At 39.4% G+C, this 23,218-nt stretch overlaps 1 protein-coding gene and 1 long non-coding RNA gene across 2 annotated transcripts; one reads left to right on the top strand and one right to left on the bottom strand.

Annotated features, from left to right (window-relative positions):
- Positions 1 to 868: 868 nt before the first annotated feature.
- Positions 869 to 3,611, bottom strand: LOC139777731 (uncharacterized). The gene is made up of 3 exons (XM_071715321.1): positions 2,329 to 3,611; positions 1,977 to 2,102; positions 869 to 1,808 (listed from the first exon to the last, which is right to left on the bottom strand). The coding sequence occupies exons 1-3, from the start codon at positions 2,442 to 2,444 to the stop codon at positions 1,739 to 1,741; spliced, it is 312 nt and encodes a 103-aa protein (XP_071571422.1). The 5' UTR covers positions 2,445 to 3,611; the 3' UTR covers positions 869 to 1,738.
- Positions 3,612 to 7,779: 4,168 nt separating this feature from the next.
- Positions 7,780 to 19,752, top strand: LOC139777733 (uncharacterized). The gene is made up of 3 exons (XR_011719423.1): positions 7,780 to 8,065; positions 8,327 to 8,447; positions 17,759 to 19,752. It is a non-coding gene; the product is annotated as an uncharacterized lncRNA (long non-coding RNA).
- The last annotated feature ends 3,466 nt before the right edge of the window (positions 19,753 to 23,218 follow it).

The raw sequence follows: 23,218 nt of genomic DNA, 5'->3' as shown, positions 1-23,218 counted from the left end.
AACAGCTGTTTGATTTCACTTTCCGACTTAACGACTTTCCAACGATTGTCTCACTTCTTAAATATATAAATGTATAAATATATTTCTGGAAATGTGAGTGTAAGACTGACCATTTTACGAAGAAAAATTGTCCGAACGAGCTAATGTTTGAGCCTTTTGTGATCACGACACTTCAACTATGCCTTTCTGGACTGTTGCGTATGAAACTGTATTATAAGTAGGACATGTTTCCTCGCACCAACGAAAGCGAGAACTGACGAACACGCTTACGAACACGTCGACTATATACCTGCCTGATTACAAACATTCACGACGATCGATCGGCTGGTTAACGGCTGTCCTTTATGGTACGTTTATTAAACTTTAAATATATGCATCTTATTTCTCTTCTCCAGTCGGTAGATCAGTATCTCTAAATAATTTATGTATCTTTAAATAAAAGTAAAGGTTACTTGTGCTAAAATGTATTCTGGCGGATATCTAGAAAAAAAATTTTGGGCCTTGTGAAATCTTAAACTTAATCTCAAAATTGTATTTATCAAGTCTCTATAACGTGCTTTTATAAATCAGAGAATTATTTGGGTCTTCTGTTCGTTCGAATTTGAATTTCTGATTGAAATCGAATGTTCAGAGAATAGCAACAGACTTATGAAGTTTAAAGATATTGATTTTGATTTTCTATGTATTTTCTATTCCAATTACCTTGCAATTAATAGCAAAAATGCAAGACATATTACATATGCTGTAACATATTTTGTGACTGAAGATGATCTCAATTTTAAACAAATTTCACCAAAAATTGTATTCAAAATGTCGTAAGTGAGAGCTTAAATAAAAAATATACATAATAATAATTTTCTCGGGAACATAGCTTTGTACAATAAATTTTTATTCAATATTTTTAAAATAAAAATTACAATAATCACAACATAACGTAGAATAAAATAAACGCTTTTTTAATTTTTAATATATTCCTCAGCGATGTTGTTGCTAGGTTGCTTACCAAAAGCATCCTAGGGAAGACATTTCGACATCAACATATTCAAATGAATGAACAAAGGAATTTAACCTTCCTAAAGCAATCAAATTTAACAGCCTCTCTTCCGACACATTTATTCAAACATTCCAGGATCTACACGAGCGACGTATAAAGAAACGTATAAATAATGGATGTATAAAGAGAATATATTTAAATTATTTTTTTTTAAATTATATATTTAAATTAAAAAGCTTTTTATATTATTCTGTGTTACGTATTGTAATTTTTATTTTATCAGTCCCAGAACTTTTTCATTAGTCCGACCTTGTATTCTTGCTATATAGGTAAGAAAAGATAAGACAGATAAAAATATTTGGTAATTTTAAAGTTTTTCACGTATTTTTCTACAGTTTATCTTTAACGATTTTTTAATTAAACTATATATCTAACATGTAAAGAACCTTTTTTTAAATAATCTAAATTTATTTCATAAATTATTTCTAATTTATGTCTTAAATTATAAAATCGTGATGACAATATTAAATTATGTTATCAGAATTATTACATTTCAAACATACAAACATTATACTAAGTATATACACCTATAAATTAATTACGATTATTATTTAGATAATTATTTTTATGCAGAAAATCACTGCAGCAAGAAAAAAAGGCAGAAAAAAAGAATGGACGTACCTTCTAATATAATAAAAACCTATATATAATATATCATAAAATTTATAAATTTTACAGATATTTTTAATCTTCTGGATAAACTCCTGTATCGAAGAAGTCTAGTATGCATCTTAATGCTTCGTCTGGTAAATGTCTGAAATAAAAATTATAATTTTATTACAGACATACAGAAAGGAGAGAGAAATAGTGATCATAGTACAACAGTATTTATATTATTAACATATTTATAGTGAATTGTCCTCCGGCTCATTTTGTCGTATATTTAAAAATATATATCTTGAGTGTATTATAATTTACGTACCTTAATATCGTAGATAAGGATAGCCAATGTGAAGGTATGCCTTTGTTTTTGTAATTTAGTCTCTGCGCATCAATTATTGACGAAGCCACGTCTCGCGGTAAAAGTCCTCCCATTAATCGTGGAAATCTATATGGGTGAATAAAATTGAATCACTTGCCATTAATAAATGCCATAAATATCTTATTAATTAAATAATATTGTTGATGTATAAAAAGATCTAATTAACAAAAGGTATGATACTATTGAAATAAAAATTTGATTTCGTCCAATATATGGCAGTGCATAAAAGGAATTAACTGCGTGCGTGATATTGCAAGACATTTATTACAATAGTGTATTGTTGTAAATTTACCTAATTTTAGGCTTTTTACTCAGTCCAGTAAGTACGAGAGCCGGATAAACAGTAGTGAATTTAACAGAGGATTTTCCGTTACTTAATTCATTTAATTCTTCAGACATAGCTTCCATTATTGCTGTAAATCAATATTTTAGATAATTTTCAACAAAATTCATGCATTTTCTGGGTATACCATTTTTATTATATAAATTAAAGCGTTCATTAGCTTCTCGTAGGCTAATTAAATATTGTCGAAAACAACATTTTAAAAGACGATTAATCTATGCTTGAAAGCTAAGATTCACAAATAATAACGAAATAATAAACATATAAAACTGTGTGTTATTTTAATCTCGATATTTGTGTAATACGAATACTATTTCTTAAGTAATATATCAAAATTACATCATAAATACGAAGCAAGAAATTAATTCAGAAATTTCCATCAACGACGTCACATGTGGGGTCCAATTTCTTCGATATAATGACAAAAATCAGGAACGGCCAATTAAATTATTACTATTATTAAATGTTGCCATGATTTATGCGTTTCATGAGCATATCGTTGTCATTATATAAATTAAACTATTCATTATCTGGTTCATAGGTTAGATAAAAATTTGCGAAGACAACATTTTAAAATGTTATCTTCAAATTTTTAAGTAGTCTACGAATAGGTAATGACCAGAATTGAAGGTTTGTAAAGTAGTTAACATACAAAATAATTTGATCTGTTTATTTGCCCAAAGTAGGACTATTTTCTTTATATTTTCTCGCATATGTGCGAGATTGGAAAATCCCCATCCCCAATTAAATTCCAATCGCGCACGTTAAAACTCTCAATTCTACGTTTCCCAAATCTCAAGTGATCACTTTGAGGTATGGATTAACAAATACTAAATTGTAATACGGGTAGGTAGGACAACGGATAAAGTTAAGCGTGTAAAAAATGTCCCTCTCGTGGTGTGCCACCTTGCCGTGGTGAGAGGGCTCCCTGTATCAACGATCCACTGGGGCAGTACCTTTGGCTTTACCGAAGGGAGGGCCCGGTGGGGAGGTACAGGGTCTACGAGCACACCGTACCCTCCTCCCAGTTCGCTGGGAGTGAGGGTACAATGGGGTCCGGCGCTCCCGTCGCGTTGTCTGCCGCGAGACATTACGCTTCGCTCATACGGTCCGTCGCGTGTCCCCCCGCCGCGCCGCGGGACATTTATACCGTTCGGTCGCTCATACGGTCCGTCGCGTGTCCCCCCGCCGCGCCGCGGGACATTTATACCGTTCGGTCGCTCATACGGTCCGTCGCGTGTCCCCCCGCCGCGCCGCGGGACATTTATACCGTTCGGTCGCTCATACGGTCCGTCGCGTGTCCCCCCGCCGCGCCGCGGGACATTTATACCGTTCGGTCGCTCATACGGTCCGTCGCGTGTCCCCCCGCCGCGCCGCGGGACATTTATACCGTTCGGTCGCTCATACGGTCCGTCGCGTGTCCCCCCGCCGCGCCGCGGGACATTTATACCGTTCGGTCGCTCATACGGTCCGTCGCGTGTCCCCCCGCCGCGCCGCGGGACATTTATACCGTTCGGTCGCTCATACGGTCCGTCGCGTGTCCCCCCGCCGCGCCGCGGGACATTTATACCGTTCGGTCGCTCATACGGTCCGTCGCGTGTCCCCCCGCCGCGCCGCGGGACATTTATACCGTTCGGTCGCTCATACGGTCCGTCGCGTGTCCCCCCGCCGCGCCGCGGGACATTTATACCGTTCGGTCGCTCATACGGTCCGTCGCGTGTCCCCCCGCCGCGCCGCGGGACATTTATACCGTTCGGTCGCTCATACGGTCCGTCGCGTGTCCCCCCGCCGCGCCGCGGGACATTTATACCGTTCGGTCGCTCATACGGTCCGTCGCGTGTCCCCCCGCCGCGCCGCGGGACATTTATACCGTTCGGTCGCTCATACGGTCCGTCGCGTGTCCCCCCGCCGCGCCGCGGGACATTTATACCGTTCGGTCGCTCATACGGTCCGTCGCGTGTCCCCCCGCCGCGCCGCGGGACATTTATACCGTTCGGCTCGCTCATACGGTCCGTCGCGTGTCCCCCCGCCGCGCCGCGGGACATTTATACCGTTCGCTCGCTCATACGGTCCGTCGCGTGTCCCCCCGCCGCGCCGCGGGACATTTATACCGTTCGGTCGCTCATACGGTCCGTCGCGTGTCCCCCCGCCGCGCCGCGGGACATTTATACCGTTCGCTCGCTCATACGGTCCGTCGCGTGTCCCCCCGCCGCGCCGCGGGACATTTATACCGTTCGCTCGCTCATACGGTCCGTCGCGTGTCCCCCCGCCGCGCCGCGGGACATTTATACCGTTCGCTCGCTCATACGGTCCGTCGCGTGTCCCCCCGCCGCGCCGCGGGACATTTATACCGTTCGCTCGCTCATACGGTCCGTCGCGTGTCCCCCCGCCGCGCCGCGGGACATTTATACCGTTCGCTCGCTCATACGGTCCGTCGCGTGTCCCCCCGCCGCGCCGCGGGACATTTATACCGTTCGCTCGCTCATACGGTCCGTCGCGTGTCCCCCCGCCGCGCCGCGGGACATTTATACCGTTCGGCTCGCTCATACGGTCCGTCGCGTGTCCCCCCGCCGCGCCGCGGGACATTTATACCGTTCGGTCGCTCATACGGTCCGTCGCGTGTCCCCCCGCCGCGCCGCGGGACATTTATACCGTTCGGCTCGCTCATACGGTCCGTCGCGTGTCCCCCCGCCGCGCCGCGGGACATTTATACCGTTCGCTCGCTCATACGGTCCGTCGCGTGTCCCCCCGCCGCGCCGCGGGACATTTATACCGTTCGCTCGCTCATACGGTCCGTCGCGTGTCCCCCCGCCGCGCCGCGGGACATTTATACCGTTCGCTCGCTCATACGGTCCGTCGCGTGTCCCCCCGCCGCGCCGCGGGACATTTATACCGTTCGCTCGCTCATACGGTCCGTCGCGTGTCCCCCCGCCGCGCCGCGGGACATTTATACCGTTCGGCTCGCTCATACGGTCCGTCGCGTGTCCCCCCGCCGCGCCGCGGGACATTTATACCGTTCGGCTCGCTCATACGGTCCGTCGCGTGTCCCCCCGCCGCGCCGCGGGACATTTATACCGTTCGCTCGCTCATACGGTCCGTCGCGTGTCCCCCCGCCGCGCCGCGGGACATTTATACCGTTCGCTCGCTCATACGGTCCGTCGCGTGTCCCCCCGCCGCGCCGCGGGACATTTATACCGTTCGCTCGCTCATACGGTCCGTCGCGTGTCCCCCCGCCGCGCCGCGGGACATTTATACCGTTCGCTCGCTCATACGGTCCGTCGCGTGTCCCCCCGCCGCGCCGCGGGACATTTATACCGTTCGCTCGCTCATACGGTCCGTCGCGTGTCCCCCCGCCGCGCCGCGGGACATTTATACCGTTCGCTCGCTCATACGGTCCGTCGCGTGTCCCCCCGCCGCGCCGCGGGACATTTATACCGTTCGCTCGCTCATACGGTCCGTCGCGTGTCCCCCCGCCGCGCCGCGGGACATTTATACCGTTCGCTCGCTCATACGGTCCGTCGCGTGTCCCCCCGCCGCGCCGCGGGACATTTATACCGTTCGCTCGCTCATACGGTCCGTCGCGTGTCCCCCCGCCGCGCCGCGGGACATTTATACCGTTCGCTCGCTCATACGGTCCGTCGCGTGTCCCCCCGCCGCGCCGCGGGACATTTATACCGTTCGGTCGCTCATACGGTCCGTCGCGTGTCCCCCCGCCGCGCCGCGGGACATTTATACCGTTCGGTCGCTCATACGGTCCGTCGCGTGTCCCCCCGCCGCGCCGCGGGACATTTATACCGTTCGGTCGCTCATACGGTCCGTCGCGTGTCCCCCCGCCGCGCCGCGGGACATTTATACCGTTCGGTCGCTCATACGGTCCGTCGCGTGTCCCCCCGCCGCGCCGCGGGACATTTATACCGTTCGGTCGCTCATACGGTCCGTCGCGTGTCCCCCCGCCGCGCCGCGGGACATTTATACCGTTCGGTCGCTCATACGGTCCGTCGCGTGTCCCCCCGCCGCGCCGCGGGACATTTATACCGTTCGGTCGCTCATACGGTCCGTCGCGTGTCCCCCCGCCGCGCCGCGGGACATTTATACCGTTCGGTCGCTCATACGGTCCGTCGCGTGTCCCCCCGCCGCGCCGCGGGACATTTATACCGTTCGGTCGCTCATACGGTCCGTCGCGTGTCCCCCCGCCGCGCCGCGGGACATTTATACCGTTCGGTCGCTCATACGGTCCGTCGCGTGTCCCCCCGCCGCGCCGCGGGACATTTATACCGTTCGGTCGCTCATACGGTCCGTCGCGTGTCCCCCCGCCGCGCCGCGGGACATTTATACCGTTCGGTCGCTCATACGGTCCGTCGCGTGTCCCCCCGCCGCGCCGCGGGACATTTATACCGTTCGGTCGCTCATACGGTCCGTCGCGTGTCCCCCCGCCGCGCCGCGGGACATTTATACCGTTCGGTCGCTCATACGGTCCGTCGCGTGTCCCCCCGCCGCGCCGCGGGACATTTATACCGTTCGGTCGCTCATACGGTCCGTCGCGTGTCCCCCCGCCGCGCCGCGGGACATTTATACCGTTCGGTCGCTCATACGGTCCGTCGCGTGTCCCCCCGCCGCGCCGCGGGACATTTATACCGTTCGGTCGCTCATACGGTCCGTCGCGTGTCCCCCCGCCGCGCCGCGGGACATTTATACCGTTCGGTCGCTCATACGGTCCGTCGCGTGTCCCCCCGCCGCGCCGCGGGACATTTATACCGTTCGGCTCGCTCATACGGTCCGTCGCGTGTCCCCCCGCCGCGCCGCGGGACATTTATACCGTTCGCTCGCTCATACGGTCCGTCGCGTGTCCCCCCGCCGCGCCGCGGGACATTTATACCGTTCGCTCGCTCATACGGTCCGTCGCGTGTCCCCCCGCCGCGCCGCGGGACATTTATACCGTTCGCTCGCTCATACGGTCCGTCGCGTGTCCCCCCGCCGCGCCGCGGGACATTTATACCGTTCGCTCGCTCATACGGTCCGTCGCGTGTCCCCCCGCCGCGCCGCGGGACATTTATACCGTTCGCTCGCTCATACGGTCCGTCGCGTGTCCCCCCGCCGCGCCGCGGGACATTTATACCGTTCGCTCGCTCATACGGTCCGTCGCGTGTCCCCCCGCCGCGCCGCGGGACATTTATACCGTTCGCTCGCTCATACGGTCCGTCGCGTGTCCCCCCGCCGCGCCGCGGGACATTTATACCGTTCGCTCGCTCATACGGTCCGTCGCGTGTCCCCCCGCCGCGCCGCGGGACATTTATACCGTTCGCTCGCTCATACGGTCCGTCGCGTGTCCCCCCGCCGCGCCGCGGGACATTTATACCGTTCGCTCGCTCATACGGTCCGTCGCGTGTCCCCCCGCCGCGCCGCGGGACATTTATACCGTTCGCTCGCTCATACGGTCCGTCGCGTGTCCCCCCGCCGCGCCGCGGGACGTTTATACGCTTCGCTCGCCTATACGGTCCGTCGCGCGTCAACGCTTACGCTTACAAAGTTACTTAATCGAATCGTTCATTTAAATGTTTCAGAAAATAACGACGCAGAAGATGACATCGGATCAGCGAGGGAATCCTGCGAAGCTGACATCCCGAGCAGCCTGAGAGGAGGAGGAGGCCTAGGATAGGCATCGGGCATCGGCGTACCAACACTTCTGGTAAATGTTACTTTTTATTTTTTCTAAAGATATTATAGAATCTCTCTTTTCGTTTGTGCTTATTCAGTTGCTACATTAAACCGTGTTTCGGAATTTAAATTAGTAAAAAAAAATATTTTGAAAAATTTGATTCAAGTTGATTCTAACGTAGAAACCTTTTTCGAAGAAGTAATTTAAAATATAATATTAATCTGAATAACGAATAAGATGTTCGATGCGCGTGACACGTATTTAATCGATTCGATTATTTTTATGTTACAGAAAATATCCGCGCGGGAAGGAGCATCATCTTCGCATCGAGGGAACACGAGTGACATCCCGAGCAGCCTGAGAGGAGGTGGAGGCCTGGAAGAGGCATCAGGCGCCGGCGGAACAACATGCGGTAAATATAATCAGTACAAAATTACCTTTTTCAAAAAAGGTAAAAAAAGGGCGCCAAGTACACGCGTGGTTGTTACCTCGGAAAAAAACCAAATGGTAGTATCATTAATTTTATCTCACAAAATTGTCTCACAAAAATTGTCTCACAAAATTGTCTGACAAAAATTGTCACACAAAATTGTCTCACAAAAATTGTCTCACAAAAATTGTCTCACAGAATTGTCTCACAAAAATTGTCTCACAAAATTATTAAATTACAAAATTGTTACTTTATTCAATCCAAGTGATATCTATCTTAACAAAATTATTAAAAACAGAAGTCGTTTTTGTTCGACTCAACTGGCCTAATAATTAATATATTTAAACTCACAACGTTTCGAAAAATTATCTCACAAAATTGTCTCACAAAAATTGTCTCACAAAATTGTCTCACAAAAATTGTCTCACAAAATTATTAAAATACAAAATTGTTACTTTATTCAATCCAAGTGATATCTATCTCGAAAAAAACTAAATAACAAGTGGTATCTATTTAAAAAAAAAATATGTGAAATTTTTTAATACTGCGCCAATTACAAAGAGAGAATATATATATATATATATATATACCTTAACAAAATTATTATTATATCACGAAATTGCGTTACCAAACTCAATCCAAGTGATATATATATTTCAAAAAAATATATGAAATCTTTAAATTACGCCAACTACAAAGAGAATATTATATTGCTTTGAAAAATAATTGTAGTGCAACTACTCTTAAAAAATAAAACAAAATTGTGTTACCTAACTCAACCCAAGTGGTATGTATCTTTGTATTCCTAAGGATCTTTCTATCAACCCAAGTGGTAGTAGTTTTAATTCTCCTTGATAAAATTATAATATTACAAAGAATCGTTTAATCATTTTAATCACAAAGAATTAAAGAGGTAACATTATAAAATAAAAATATTTAATTAAAATAAAATAAATAAATTTTTCTTGTAAAAAACTTGGCGCTGCTTTTTTAAAGTCTATCCAGACAAATTTGCATCGCGCATAAACATAAGCGTAAGAAATTGATTGGTTCAGATATATGTGCAAAAGGAAATAGACCAATCCATCTCTTTATGCATATGCTTATGCACCTATGCAAGTTTGTCTGGATTAACCTTAAAAAAGCAGCGCCAAGTTTTTTACAAGAAAAATTTATTTATTTTATTTTAATTAAATATTTTTATTTTATAATGTTACCTCTTTAATTCTTTGTGATTAAAATGATTAAACGATTCTTTGTAATATTATAATTTTATCAAGGAGAATTAAAACTACTACCACTTGGGTTGATAGAAAGATCCTTAGGAATACAAAGATACATACCACTTGGGTTGAGTTAGGTAACACAATTTTGTTTTATTTTTTAAGAGTAGTTGCACTACAATTATTTTTCAAAGCAATATAATATTCTCTTTGTAGTTGGCGTAATTTAAAGATTTCATATATTTTTTTGAAATATATATATCACTTGGATTGAGTTTGGTAACGCAATTTCGTGATATAATAATAATTTTGTTAAGGTATATATATATATATATATATATTCTCTCTTTGTAATTGGCGCAGTATTAAAAAATTTCACATATTTTTTTTTTAAATAGATACCACTTGTTATTTAGTTTTTTTCGAGATAGATATCACTTGGATTGAATAAAGTAACAATTTTGTATTTTAATAATTTTGTGAGACAATTTTTGTGAGACAATTTTGTGAGACAATTTTTGTTAGACAATTTTGTGAGATAATTTTTCGAAACGTTGTGAGTTTAAATATATTAATTATTAGGCCAGTTGAGTCGAACAAAAACGACTTCTGTTTTTAATAATTTTGTTAAGATAGATATCACTTGGATTGAATAAAGTAACAATTTTGTAATTTAATAATTTTGTGAGACAATTTTTGTGAGACAATTCTGTGAGACAATTTTTGTGAGACAATTTTTGTGAGACAATTTTGTGTGACAATTTTTGTCAGACAATTTTGTGAGACAATTTTTGTGAGACAATTTTGTGAGATAAAATTAATGATACTACCATTTGGTTTTTTTCCGAGGTAACAACCACGCGTGTACTTGGCGCCCTTTTTTTACCTTTTTTGAAAAAGGTAATTTTGTACTGATATCATGCATTTTGTAGTGTTACGCATCCTCTTCTAAAAAGGGCATGTCATCCATACTCGAATCTATCGAAATATTATTGTCGCTTTTCCGCAATGCGGATTAGTTCTCTTGTGCTTACTTCAGGACCGGCTGTCATGGCATATTTTGACAGTTGTGTGGTTAATAGTGTAATAGTAACAGTGAAATATTAAAGTTAAATAGCGCGCGCGTCTATATAATATCTAGTCTTATAAAGAGTATATCTTACAAACAGTATGTACAGATTGTAAAGCTAAAGGTGTTACAGGCTATTATTTCTAAGGAAACAAAAATTTCATAATTTGCTTAGTTTTAGAAATAATAGTTTGTAACACCTTTAGTTTTATACCCTGTATATATTTTGCGATATAAGACAATCGCATTCTAACGTGATTAATGCTAATAAAGTGAAAAAATTTCACTACCACTCTCATCGTCTTTTATAATTAAAATATAATCATTGATATGTAAATTAATAAATGAGAGACATGTTGATGCCACATAAAAAATATGTAATAAAATACAATTGAATTTGGTTTAGAATATCACTGCTAATCATGAAAATACATTGCTGGACATTGTTTTTATGTAAAATGTGTATCTATATTTGATAATAGTTGCTTAATTTTTATTATCAACTTTTTGTAAAAATAATATATAAATATTTCTAGCACCTGTAGGCCATCGTTCTTCTTTCGTAATCATTTTTTGTTTCTCATCAATTTTAGTCCAAGATGTCCCTTCTCTACACATACTTGTATAATCGCCATTCTCAATACATGAACCATCATGAAATATAGCATTCATTACTTTATATTGCTGTTTAGCTATTGATACTTTAGCTGTTGATATGCCATTTAAATTAAATTTCTGTGGTATTTTTATTACTTTATTATCTTGTAATGAAAACAAAATTAAATGAATAATAACCATTTCTTTTGTCAACGTTAATTCATTTTTAAACATTATATCATTTCCTGCACAATGTTCGCATGATTTGTCATGTGATTGACACCAATGTGAAAATGTAGTCTTTAATAAATCATTAAGATCACATTTTTTCTTCAAATTTTTAATAGAAATTGGGACAACTATATTGTTATCAGTAATAATAACTTTTGTATTACCACATGATTTGCACCGACTAGTACAAGTAACTTGATGCTCTATCGGAACATAATTTATTCCATGTCTCTTGTAAAGGTAATGGTAAATGAAACGTTCTACCTTTTACTTTTTGTACCATATTTCTATGAGGCAGTTTTTTGTTAATAACAGTTCCCATTTTAACAACAGTTTGAAAAGCTTTAGCTCTTTGTATAAAAATTTTTTCAAACGTGTTAAGAGATGATATTTCTTCGGGTGTATCACGTACAAATCGATTATTTAAAACGCAATACGCAGGCATTAATCCTTTACGGAATTTTCCTGCACAATAACGACATATGTATTGTGGGGTAATGTTATGTTTTTTTAAATGCGCCATTAAATCTCTCCAAATTGGAATATCTAATTGCGTTTTAAGCTTATTAATTTCAGAGACACTTTTCTTATAACAAAGTCTCTCACATGATGCACAAACATATCGAGGTGTGTCCATGCAGCGTTTGGTAAAAGCCTTAAATGCGTTGCTATAGCGAGAAATGATATCGTCATCACTCAAAATAGTACAACTCTGCTGATGTTTGTACATATTTGCTTTTTCTTGTTCCAAAGTTATAATTTCATTTAATGTGTCTAAATCAGCGGAAGTTAAAGCCTTCTGCAGATTTAACATTTTCCGATAGAAACTTGTTATTTGATAAATGAAACGTTTAATATGTCTCACCTTTGGAAAATGAGGTGATAATATTTGAACACAAAGAAACATCGCTTTGCAAAGTTTCGTATCAATGTAACAAGCATGTGTGTGACCCTTTTTATTTGAATTTTTTATCGTACATGTATGAATCTTTTCTAACAATTGTGGTATTTTGTTTAAAGTACATGTACTTATCGTTTGAAGGAATTTTTCATAACGATCGATTAAAAACGGATCATCAATTGTACACAAGGTATTACATTCCCATGATTTTTTTGCTTGTGCCTGCTGCAAAGGTAATACATTCATAGTTTGACCTTTTACGTTCATTACCAAAGGTTGTGACGAAGTAATGTTACGATATGTGTCGATAAAATAATTTTCAGACGAAGCTGTATGTCGCGATATGCCACATAATGCACGTATTTTATCGTCAATTGTAGAGCATTCTTCGGCAAGAGTCAAACACGCTTCTGATTTATTTTTAAGGGAAGCTAATATTTTATAGATCTTGCGGACAAAACTGTCTCGAATATGCATACACCAACGTACGATTCTTTCGGCTTCTAATCGTCTTTCAATATGATTTCTAGCGCGCTGTCCGCGCGAACGCACTGAGCGGCGAGCGCACACGTATACGCGAGTACGCGTATATATGCTGTCTCTTTTCAGTGTAGCAACACTGTCATGGAGGGGCCCCGGGGGAACGCTCGACATGTTCTCAAATGCCATCTATCGAGGAAAAAAGCAACCGTAGGACGACGACGACGTATCTTAATTAAAATTTACCATTTCAGACTTTGCATCGTAATATCTCCGCTCGTAGGGCACATAACGGAAATATTATAAGAGTAACCCCCCCCCTAATTCGACCCTAAGCTATCGATCAAGCCTACTTAGAACTTGATCCGTTCACTCGTTATCGAGATCTCAACATCTCGAGTACTCGCAACCCGTCGCGTCGCGTAAAAGAGTCACGGTCGGCCTCGCTCCGCGTATACTTGGCGCGAGACACTACCGTGTCTCTTGATAACGCAGTAGACTGCATACCGAATTTGCGTCTTCGTTCCTCGTTGCAGAGAAAGAGAGAGAGAGAGGGGTGTGTGTGAGAGAGAAAGAGAGAGAGGAGGGAGGAGGAAGTAGAGAGAGTGCATTATGCGCGCTCGCAATACCGAGTTAACGCGTGAGTCTTGGAAGGCAAGATATTATGTGGTAATAAGGTTGTTGAATCATTCCCGTTGAAGTCTCATTTCGTATTTAGCGTCGCTGGCTTGCAGAGCGTGAGACGCGGAAATTATTTTGCCGGGAAATAATTTTGCTCTGCTTGTAGGTGCAGAGACTCTAAATCGAGATCTGTTCTAAAATTCCGAGAATCTGAAAGAATTTAAAAACTAATCATGACACTGTAATTTATCACCTTAATCGATAAATTTCAACGTCTTTAATAAATTATAATTAAACCGATTTATCTTTTAATATTACTTATCGATTATATAAAACCTTTTTCACGATAAATCAGCTTTCCTAGAGGAAACATAGGAATGTATGTAAATTCGATGACATTATTATGTCTTGAGATATAATCCAGACGTAGTCTAGAGTAATGTTTCATCAACACTGTCCTATCGTAGATATCGATTCCCTGCTTGATACCGATACTGTTTACTCCAAGAGCAAGCCTTCCATTAACAACGCGTAACATCATGACGTTTCGCGATTAGAATCAGATCCGACTTTCCATACAGAAACTTAACTCTTATCGGAGGAATCTTGAATATTTTTAGATATATAGGGAGAAAAATATGTTTCTCCGTTTTGTTACAATTCCGATACGAGACATTTATTCGCGCAAACAATTGACACAAAATAGGATGCGAAGGCTATAAGTTGCGTCAAATATTTACATTATAATGGTATACGTAACTGTGATTCATTGAGTTCGTACCATTCATTATTAATGGCCGCCGGATTCGGTCTCGGCCGGTGCTATCGCCGGCATTGTGTGTCAGTCCTTCTCGTCGTACACGATGTGTGCCCCTCGCATTAACATAAGCGCCGTATCTCGAGCGGTGTCAGGCGGAGACAGGAGACACCACGGCGACTTCTCCTGTTGCACTCGTCCTGTTCCAATATACCGAACCTTATAAAGCTGCTCTCACATCAGAGTTCTCGTGAGCATTTCTATTGATGTTTTGAAAACTTTTTTTGAAAACTTCGGTGAAAGTACTTATCTACTTTTCGCTTACGCGATAATAGTCTCCTAGATTAGGAGACTAATTAACTAATTTTGCAAGTAATTTAAATAAATAAATAATAAAGTAGTTAGCAATTTCCATAATTATATCATCACAGATAAAATAATTTTAAATAAATATATATTTAGAAAAGAGCAGTAAAAAATTTGGAACGTTTTATGGCTTAAGGCTTAAGGGTAAATAACTTAAAATAAGATGCTAACGAATAAGAGGTATTGCTCTCACACAGTACTTCTTATATCAATTTAATTTTGTTACCCTTATGGTTTTTGTCTATATTTAAAAAATAATTTTTAGATACATATAATTTTATAGCTCAAGTTTTATGTGTGGAAACGAACTGATGTGAAACCAGCTTAATGAAGATCGAAAGAGGCTGCCCGTTCTCCTCGCTCTAATGATGACATCGCCGGACCCGTTCGATGCATTCTAAATGCCGACACGCCTCTAAATTAGTGTCTTCGCTTTGGAGCCTCGAATGCCGCGCGACGTCGAGGTTGTTTGACACGCAAAAAGTGCCGCGGCTTGACTCGCTTCGACTAAATATAGGAGTTCAGTGGAAACTCAGTTGTCGCGTGGTACATATCTTCGAGAGCTGTCCGCTTCATCCGCTGCCAGCTTCCTCGAAGAGGAGAAACATGAGGCTGTAAAGGCGAGGAGAAGATAGTCGCGTTCATTGAGAAGCGAGAACGGCGCGGCGGCTGCTTGTGTGCTTAATGTCGTGCGCTTTCGTTCCTTTTGACGCAATTAGTCGAGCAGACACGGCACTCATGTTAAGAGCGACAGTGCATTTGCGTCACTTACGAAATTGAAGTGTCCGCAGTATATTTGGACAGCTTTTCTATATCGCGCGCAAGATTTAACTTTGAGTTGAATACATTTCGGCGCTTTTAAAATATTTATTTAAAAAGAAAACTTACATCTTATTGGATTTAGTAAATGAATATATCAATATGAGAAATCGATAATACGCAACAGATCATATTATTTTAAGTGTATCTGTTTTTAGCATTAATACTGTTGAAAGGAAATGAATATATATATATATTATTAATTAATATTCAATCGAGAAAATCGAGAACTATATCAACAGTACCATCATGTTTAATGGATTAAATGCCATTGATTGATAAAGTTATATCCTGTAATTGACACAAAGCTATTTCCAGGTCTAATTGATTATCACTAACTATAATGATACGTCTCGATATCTCGGCGTTTCCTGCTGGACTATTATTCCAATACTCGCGATCTTATTTGCTTATTATAAGATGCAGAACGGTATATACAAAAGCAGTATACATATAAATAGAATCATTTTACTATTATTATGAGCGTTAAGAGAAAATATGGTTTATATTTAATTCTTCTTATTTTACTAATTTAAAGATTTTGCATTAATAATATAATTGACTATTAGTACATAAAATAAGAGAAAATACTAACGACATTGTTAGACAACTTGTAAGCTATTAAATATCGCAATTGCGTTATAAGCTCAATTACGTTATAATATCGAAAACGGCACAGATCATTCTATTTTACTTCTCCGTAGCTTGAATTGCGTTCCTCTCGTTATAAGATATCTTATTATAGAACACTTTATTGTAAATATTCATCTGCTAAAGAAAATGCAAGTCTGGCGTACTTATCATGCAGAGAGCTATCCTTCTCGAGTTTACGTCGCTTTCAGTTCACGCAAACGGATTAAGAAGGTGGTCGTCGCGGATTTCAGTACAATCGCATTTCCCGACGTGTGCACGTTGCAGTCGTAACGAGTTTGCTCGTAAATGCTCCGAGTGGCTCCGACCATATCGTTGTGAAATCGCCGCGCATAAACGGATGCATGAACGTATCAGAATATGACGAACGAAGACAATTACCTGAAGTACTGAAACGATAGAGAAACTATTTTTATTATATTTTATGATATATAATATATCGCGGTCACTATAAGTTATTCATATTCTGTTATCAGTTCGAGATACAAATGTCATGGTGAACATTGCAAATATCTTGTATTAGAAATAAAAAATAAGAATAAATTTGCCAAAAATTGCATTAATGCCAAGGAGCAAACTGTTCTAAAAATCCGTAGGATATTTATAATTTACATTTGATCAAATGGAAGTTTGATACTTTGTACAATAACTATATAAAAAATGCGATTACTTTTATCTATACATACGTATACAAAAAATTCTTGAAATTTAAGATATAAAAAGTTATATAACATTACATAAAATATATAAAACCCATACGCACATAATACATATAAGTGTGACCTAATGTAGAGACATCAAACTTTTTTATCTCTTTGTAAGATATTGAAATATTTCGAGTTAATCTTGAAGTACATCTTTCGCGTGCGAGCGTCTAGATACGTAAATCGTGTCCTTCCGCCGCGATCTCGTTTGAATGGGCGCGCACGACGAATGCAAACCGTGCAGACGGTAGCGAAATGAGTTAAAACCGTCCATACGTGCGTTTCGAGAGCAGAGGATGCACTCCTTTTCACGGCGCATCCGGCTTTTGCGACGCTATTCGCGGCCGCGGCTTCCTTTGTGCGTTCTGTGAAGACGCAAATAAAATGCCGCGTAATTTATTCGCCGGTGAGCGAGCAGCCGAATGCGCGAATGCGTATCTGCGGCTTGTCCATCTAAGGAAACGCACGCGATTTTCTTTTACTGCGGTGCACTTCTTTCAAGACAGTTGCACGCATGCGGCCTTTGTTTTTTTTAGCAAAGAGAAATAATCTTTATTTAAATCTCTGAGATCTCAATCCCGCGAGAAGATATAAGATAATAAGAGGTTCGTTATAGAAAATTAGGAAGCACAATTTCAGATCCCTCAATGGATATAAAAAGTGGGCAATTTATTGAAAGAAATTCACATTGTATGACAAAGTAAATCTACCTTTAGTCAGTGCTTGAAGTTAAATTACGAGCAGATACCGCGATAATATGCAGTCTTTAGAATAGACGTCCTATTAATCTCTCCCTCCTCCTCTTTATTCCGAGGTCGCGAATTCTACGATTGACATTCCGCTTTGTAATAATGCCGCGTTCTTTTTGTTACAGGTCGTTACGTTCATGGCGATCCTCCTCGGGAGGTAAGTAAGTAGGAAGTAAGACGATCGTCCACCCTCTCTTTGATCCGCAGTAATAAAAGGAGGGTAATCCTGCACGGAACTCGGCAATATAAAAAGATGTAGCTTCTTAGACATATACTTTCCGCGGGCGTACCCGGAGCAAATAGTTTCGGATGAGTTTTCCCCCGCGGAGAACTTCGCAATCCCGACGAAGGAGCTGACGCGTGATGCACGCGTGACTTCTTATACTTTCCTCTTCTCGGTAAGTCCGTCCTCCTTTTCTCTCTTTCTCTTTCTACCTCTCGCATCGTACAAAACGACGCGACGCCGCGATCCCGTGTCGTGTTCTTTTATCTTCCGGTCGGTGGCACTTTGAGTTCGTGCGGTTTCGCGCCCTCTTTCTCCCCTCCTTCACCCACCGCCGCGGGAATTGTTGAGGAAGTTTGCTTTGACCGGATAAAATGTAATTTTCGGGTACCGTCGACCGCTTTTAGTTTGGAGCGCTTGTCAGCGAAACCAATTTCGTGTTACAAACTCTGAATGGAATTGATGCGGAGCGCAGGAAGGAGAGGAGATTTTTACATTCCTGGAGCAACACTGTGAGCTTCATTCAGTCATGCTTGCGCGCATCTTACGTCCGAAAGTTATTTGATGAAGACCATTGTATCAATACAAATTATTGTGCTTCATAAATGAAAAAAAACATTATAATACGATAAGATTTCCTTTTTGAGAATATTAAATATTTGATAAGATAGCTTTTTTCCAGCTAGCGATCTTTTATTTTTTTTAAATTTCGATTTGTCTTTTAAATGCAGTCACACGTTTGCCAATTTTACTATGGTAAAATTTTAGCAAATTTTACCATGAAAAAGAGAAGACTGCACTGCATTCTGCGTAATATACTAAACATAGTAAGTATATAAATCCCAAGACTTGATGAAGCTCGGCCGTTATTATATTATCATAATACGTGTATCATAGAGTGCGCATAGCTTTCGTTATTTGCTAGCTCAAAGCTGGGGCAGTGTAAAAACTCATTTCAGCGACCACCAACAAGCGGACACTACGTTGCGAAAAATGAATTTTCCTTGCGTTTCGCTAATGAACACAAGGGTACACCACATGATCATGTTATACATAACAGGCATTATCAAGCACGTAGCAAGCGCTCTGGTGCGTATTTTACTGATATACCCTTATATGGGAAGTTCATTATAACATAGACAAACCAGATAAATACCGTAAGCCCCCCAGGCACCAAAGACAGTAAGCTCATTAACAGGGGGAACTAACTTTTAACTAAATATAATTTTACTCGTTACAATGTTGGATTATGCGAGATGCACGAGTGAAATTATAAAACACATTTACCTATTCGATTGTTCATTTATAGGTAAACTCGAATTTTATTTGAATAGATGTACATTTACCGTGTTTTGTCGCGCTTTTAAAATTTCCAAGAAAAGAATATTAAGTAAAACTGATTCTATTCAATTTTATCTTATTAGAATTTTATTATTTTATTCAGATTTTTGCTGCTGAAATAATATCGCGATGTTATAATAACCATAAAAATTTACCCATATCTTTTTCTATGAATTGTTACTACGTGCAACGTTAATATATGAGTTATAGAGTTAATATAGAGAATATGAATATAAGGTAGCATATAATTTAGGCTGATAATAATATTTAATTATATTATTTTGAAAATTTTCATCTTTTTTTTTGATGATAGAATTTAGTTGTACTGAATAAGTATTTAGAATAAATAAGTAAAATTTACATGATTTATATGCCGTTTTTATAATGTGCAATTGGTGTGGCCAGCGAATCTTATAAAATTTAATGGATATTTTGTATCCTTAACTAATTTCTTAGATTCTTAGCAATATTTTTAAAAATCTGTAGTTAATGAGATGTGTGCGAGTTACGATAATATGAACATTTTCAACAAAATACAAATCAATATAATATTTACGTATAATATTCACCTAATATTTATCGGATACTTATTCGATATATCATCTCAATGGATTGGACATTCCGTTTTCATTCTGAATATCTCGGTGCAAGTACAAATCAGTATACTTACGGCATTCCAATATGATATACTGCATTATTTGGTGCATGTTTTATATATACATATATGCTTGCTACAAAGAGACAATCTGCCTTTACTGAGGAGCTTTATTGACCGCAGCTTGTCGCGTAATTCGTCGACATTACGAAGGCGAACCGCGTGCGGCGAAAATTTGCATTATTACGAGAGTATGTCGTGTGGCAACCGGTAAGGTAAGATGTAATCAAGGATGGCAGGTGCGCAACTGCATTTTGGAGACAAGCCGGAATGTCCGAATTTCTTGGAGAAGAGCATCATTAGTCCGTGCTCTCGGCGAGCAAAGGTAGGCATTATGAATTTATGTATGCTCGCGAACTCGATACACACATCGCTATTGAAAATGAACTGAAGTATCCGATTAAGTTTGATGACATGGTTAAGTTGAACTCTGAAGATGGTTTCCATGTTAAGAGCATCTTCTAAATTATTACGATGACGACTATATCAAAAGACCGTGTCCAATGAAGAATCATGATGAATTTGATTCAGAATATTTATTAATACTAAACGTATATTTTTGGGGGTCCGTTTAATACATTATATATTGTCGATTTTTTAAATCATTTTGACTAAATTATTTATTTCGATTTTCTTTTTATACATCTTACTATAATATACATATTATTTATAAAAGTTATATGTTTAATTTAATATCCATTATATAAAAATATAAGGAATATTAAATCAAAAAGATTTATTTGATATAACAGTTCTCAATAGAACAGTTTTATAAAATTTTAATTTAAAAAAATGTAGAACGATTTTTACTTCATCGAAGACGTTAAGCAGTTTCGCCACTCTTCTTAGTATCGTTCCAATATATGTAACCAATAATCTATAATATATTCCTGTCAGGTTTCTTTCGTTCACTCGACGACATCGCGTGCTTGTAGCTCACACAGTGTTGCTTACGTGTACTGCTCTATGAAAATTGTTTACAGCGACGTCGTATGCGTACTCGTAGCTCATACATTGTGTTACGACAAGTACAGTTCAAAGGTTCTCAAAAACTTGTATATATGTATACTCTAAAACAGATATGAAAGCATTCTCGAGAAAATAGTTGTAGTGGAATAATCAGGATTTCAAAGAACCCTGATTATAGCCATCTATTGGTTGATGAGAGATTTACTAGATGACACTAGACACTATAATCTGTCACGTGTTTTCTTGTTTATATCACGAAAGAAATCACTCGAAATATCAGTCGTTCTTACCTCGCACATTAATTGTTAAATGCATTATTGGTAACATATTAATTGTTAAAGAGTTTGCTTTTTTCATCAGGCATTGTTTTTATAGAACTTACTTAATAAGATATAAATTACTATTGTTACTAAGCAACGAGTCGAGTGCTATGATCTGTTTAGCAACAGCAGAGATTATTACACAGGATCAGTCTCGCGGACGGCCATGCACTGTGGTCATTCGTTTCACAAGCGGCCACTATAGTAGTCATTCGTCACGAAGGGGTTAAGGATTTTAAATCCGAGTATTTTATTTTCTCGCAGCCATTTAATCATAGCGTAGAGAAAATTTATATTATTATACATTATATAATATGTAATTATATACATAAATTATAATATAAATTATATACATATTTTGTATATAAGAATTTAAAAATTTGCAAATTTAATATTTTTTAAATTTGTGTCTAACAGGTTTAAGTTTGTGTCTAACAGGCTTTTGCCAAAAAAATCTTAAGCTCTTTTGTTATTCCTCTTTGTATCATTACAATATGTCTCACAATCAGATAGCAAGATGACGTCTAATCGACGTTTTAATAATGTATTATTGACGTTAGAGACGTCATTAGAACGTTATTAATATATCATTTGACGTCATTCTGCTATCTAGTGATAAGAATATAGAAGAGAAATAATACATACATATGTGTACATCTAACTAGAAATGCAGTACCAAAGTTAATAATGACCACATTATGTACTTTGAGATAGGTATAAAAGCAATTTTGAGAAAATTGTAAAACAGTTAAACAGAATTTCAGTTAAATTCTGTTTAGTTATCTAGCGACTAAAGGCAATTTCTGTTCTAGACTAAAATTTTAATATATTCTCGCTAGCTATCTCGCTTTATTTTGCACACAAAATCTAAATTATGCTGATATACAATAGCTGATATACAATAATTTTCAGAAAAATTGTATTTATTATATTAGTAAACAATGAAAACACAGCTTGATCGAGCTTGACGGAATTTGCTTTTTAGTGAAAAACTATTTTGATATGTCCGAATCATATATGAGATGTCTTTGGATTATCACATTTCCTTTTGCAGATATAATATTCTAAATGATATAATATAATAAATAATATCGCGGTTATCTGAATGCTTAAATATAAATATTGATAGCAAGTATTGATAACAACCAATGCAATGTCGCGAAATTTAATAAAATTTTCAATAAGTTAACTCTTGAGTATGATGCTAGTACATAAAAGGCTTAATATCAAGCTAATTTTATAAAGTGTACGTTGGTTGATATATAAAATGGAACTTTCAAACATTTCCGATGCTGTCACTTTCCATTCACTAATTAACTGATGAGTTATTTAGGAATGTATATGATACATACGAATATAGATTATCGTTTTACTGATTGTGAGATGGATTTTCTAAAAAAAAAAAAAAAAAAAAAAAAAAAAAAAAAAAAAAAAAAAAACACTAATATTGTGTAGAGAAATTGATGGTAATTATAGAATATTTTTATAAATACTAGGTTTATATAATCAGCAAATTTTTTAATTTAAATAATAAGAAATATTATACATAAATTAATAAAAAAATTAGTTACTTTTATTTTTACAAAATTTTTTTTATAAATTTGTATACAATTTTCTCACAATGTAATACTAATATATTCCAATAACAATATAAATATAAATTAAGATTTATGATTTATAATATAAAAAGATAATTGGAGACAAATAATGTATTTCAGATTTTTTTAAATTAATGTGCGAAGTAATAAGCTATTTCGACTGACTCCTTTCATGATACAAGCAAGAAAAAGCTTGCGACAGACTTATTGTTAGTAACTAGACGATACTAGACAATAAATCACTGCCTGTCTCGCTTTCTCTTGCTTGTATTACTCGAAATAGCTCGTTATTACTTCGCACATTAATTCTTAAATGCATTATTAACGTAACATTTCGTTGAATTTTAATCAGCGCAAAAAAGTACGAAAGAGATTACAAGACTATTATTTTGATCGTCTTGTTAAAAATCGATATATACTTGATTTTGATATAGATTTATATAATAATAGCACCCTTGAACTTTCAACTATTTTGAAAA

Source organism: Temnothorax nylanderi, unplaced genomic scaffold (assembly GCF_030848795.1).
Source record: "Temnothorax nylanderi isolate EJ_2023f unplaced genomic scaffold, tnyl_v1.0 TNYL_tig0159_pilon, whole genome shotgun sequence".
NCBI classification, from domain to species: domain Eukaryota; kingdom Metazoa; phylum Arthropoda; class Insecta; order Hymenoptera; family Formicidae; genus Temnothorax; species Temnothorax nylanderi.
The sequence above is the reverse complement of the archived record's forward strand: the minus strand, read 5'-3'. Positions and strand labels throughout refer to the sequence as shown.

Excerpts from the sequence above, each read along its gene's own strand:
- LOC139777731 (XM_071715321.1), bottom strand. The coding sequence starts at position 2,444 with ATGGAAGCTATGTCTGAAGAATTAAATGAATTAAGTAACGGAAAATCC. Across the intron at positions 2,103-2,328 it reads AGTAAAAAGCCTAAAATTAG|ATTTCCACGATTAATGGGAG; the intron begins GTAAATTTACAA and ends TCACCCATATAG. Across the intron at positions 1,809-1,976 it reads TCCTTATCTACGATATTAAG|ACATTTACCAGACGAAGCAT; the intron begins GTACGTAAATTA and ends TTTTTATTTCAG.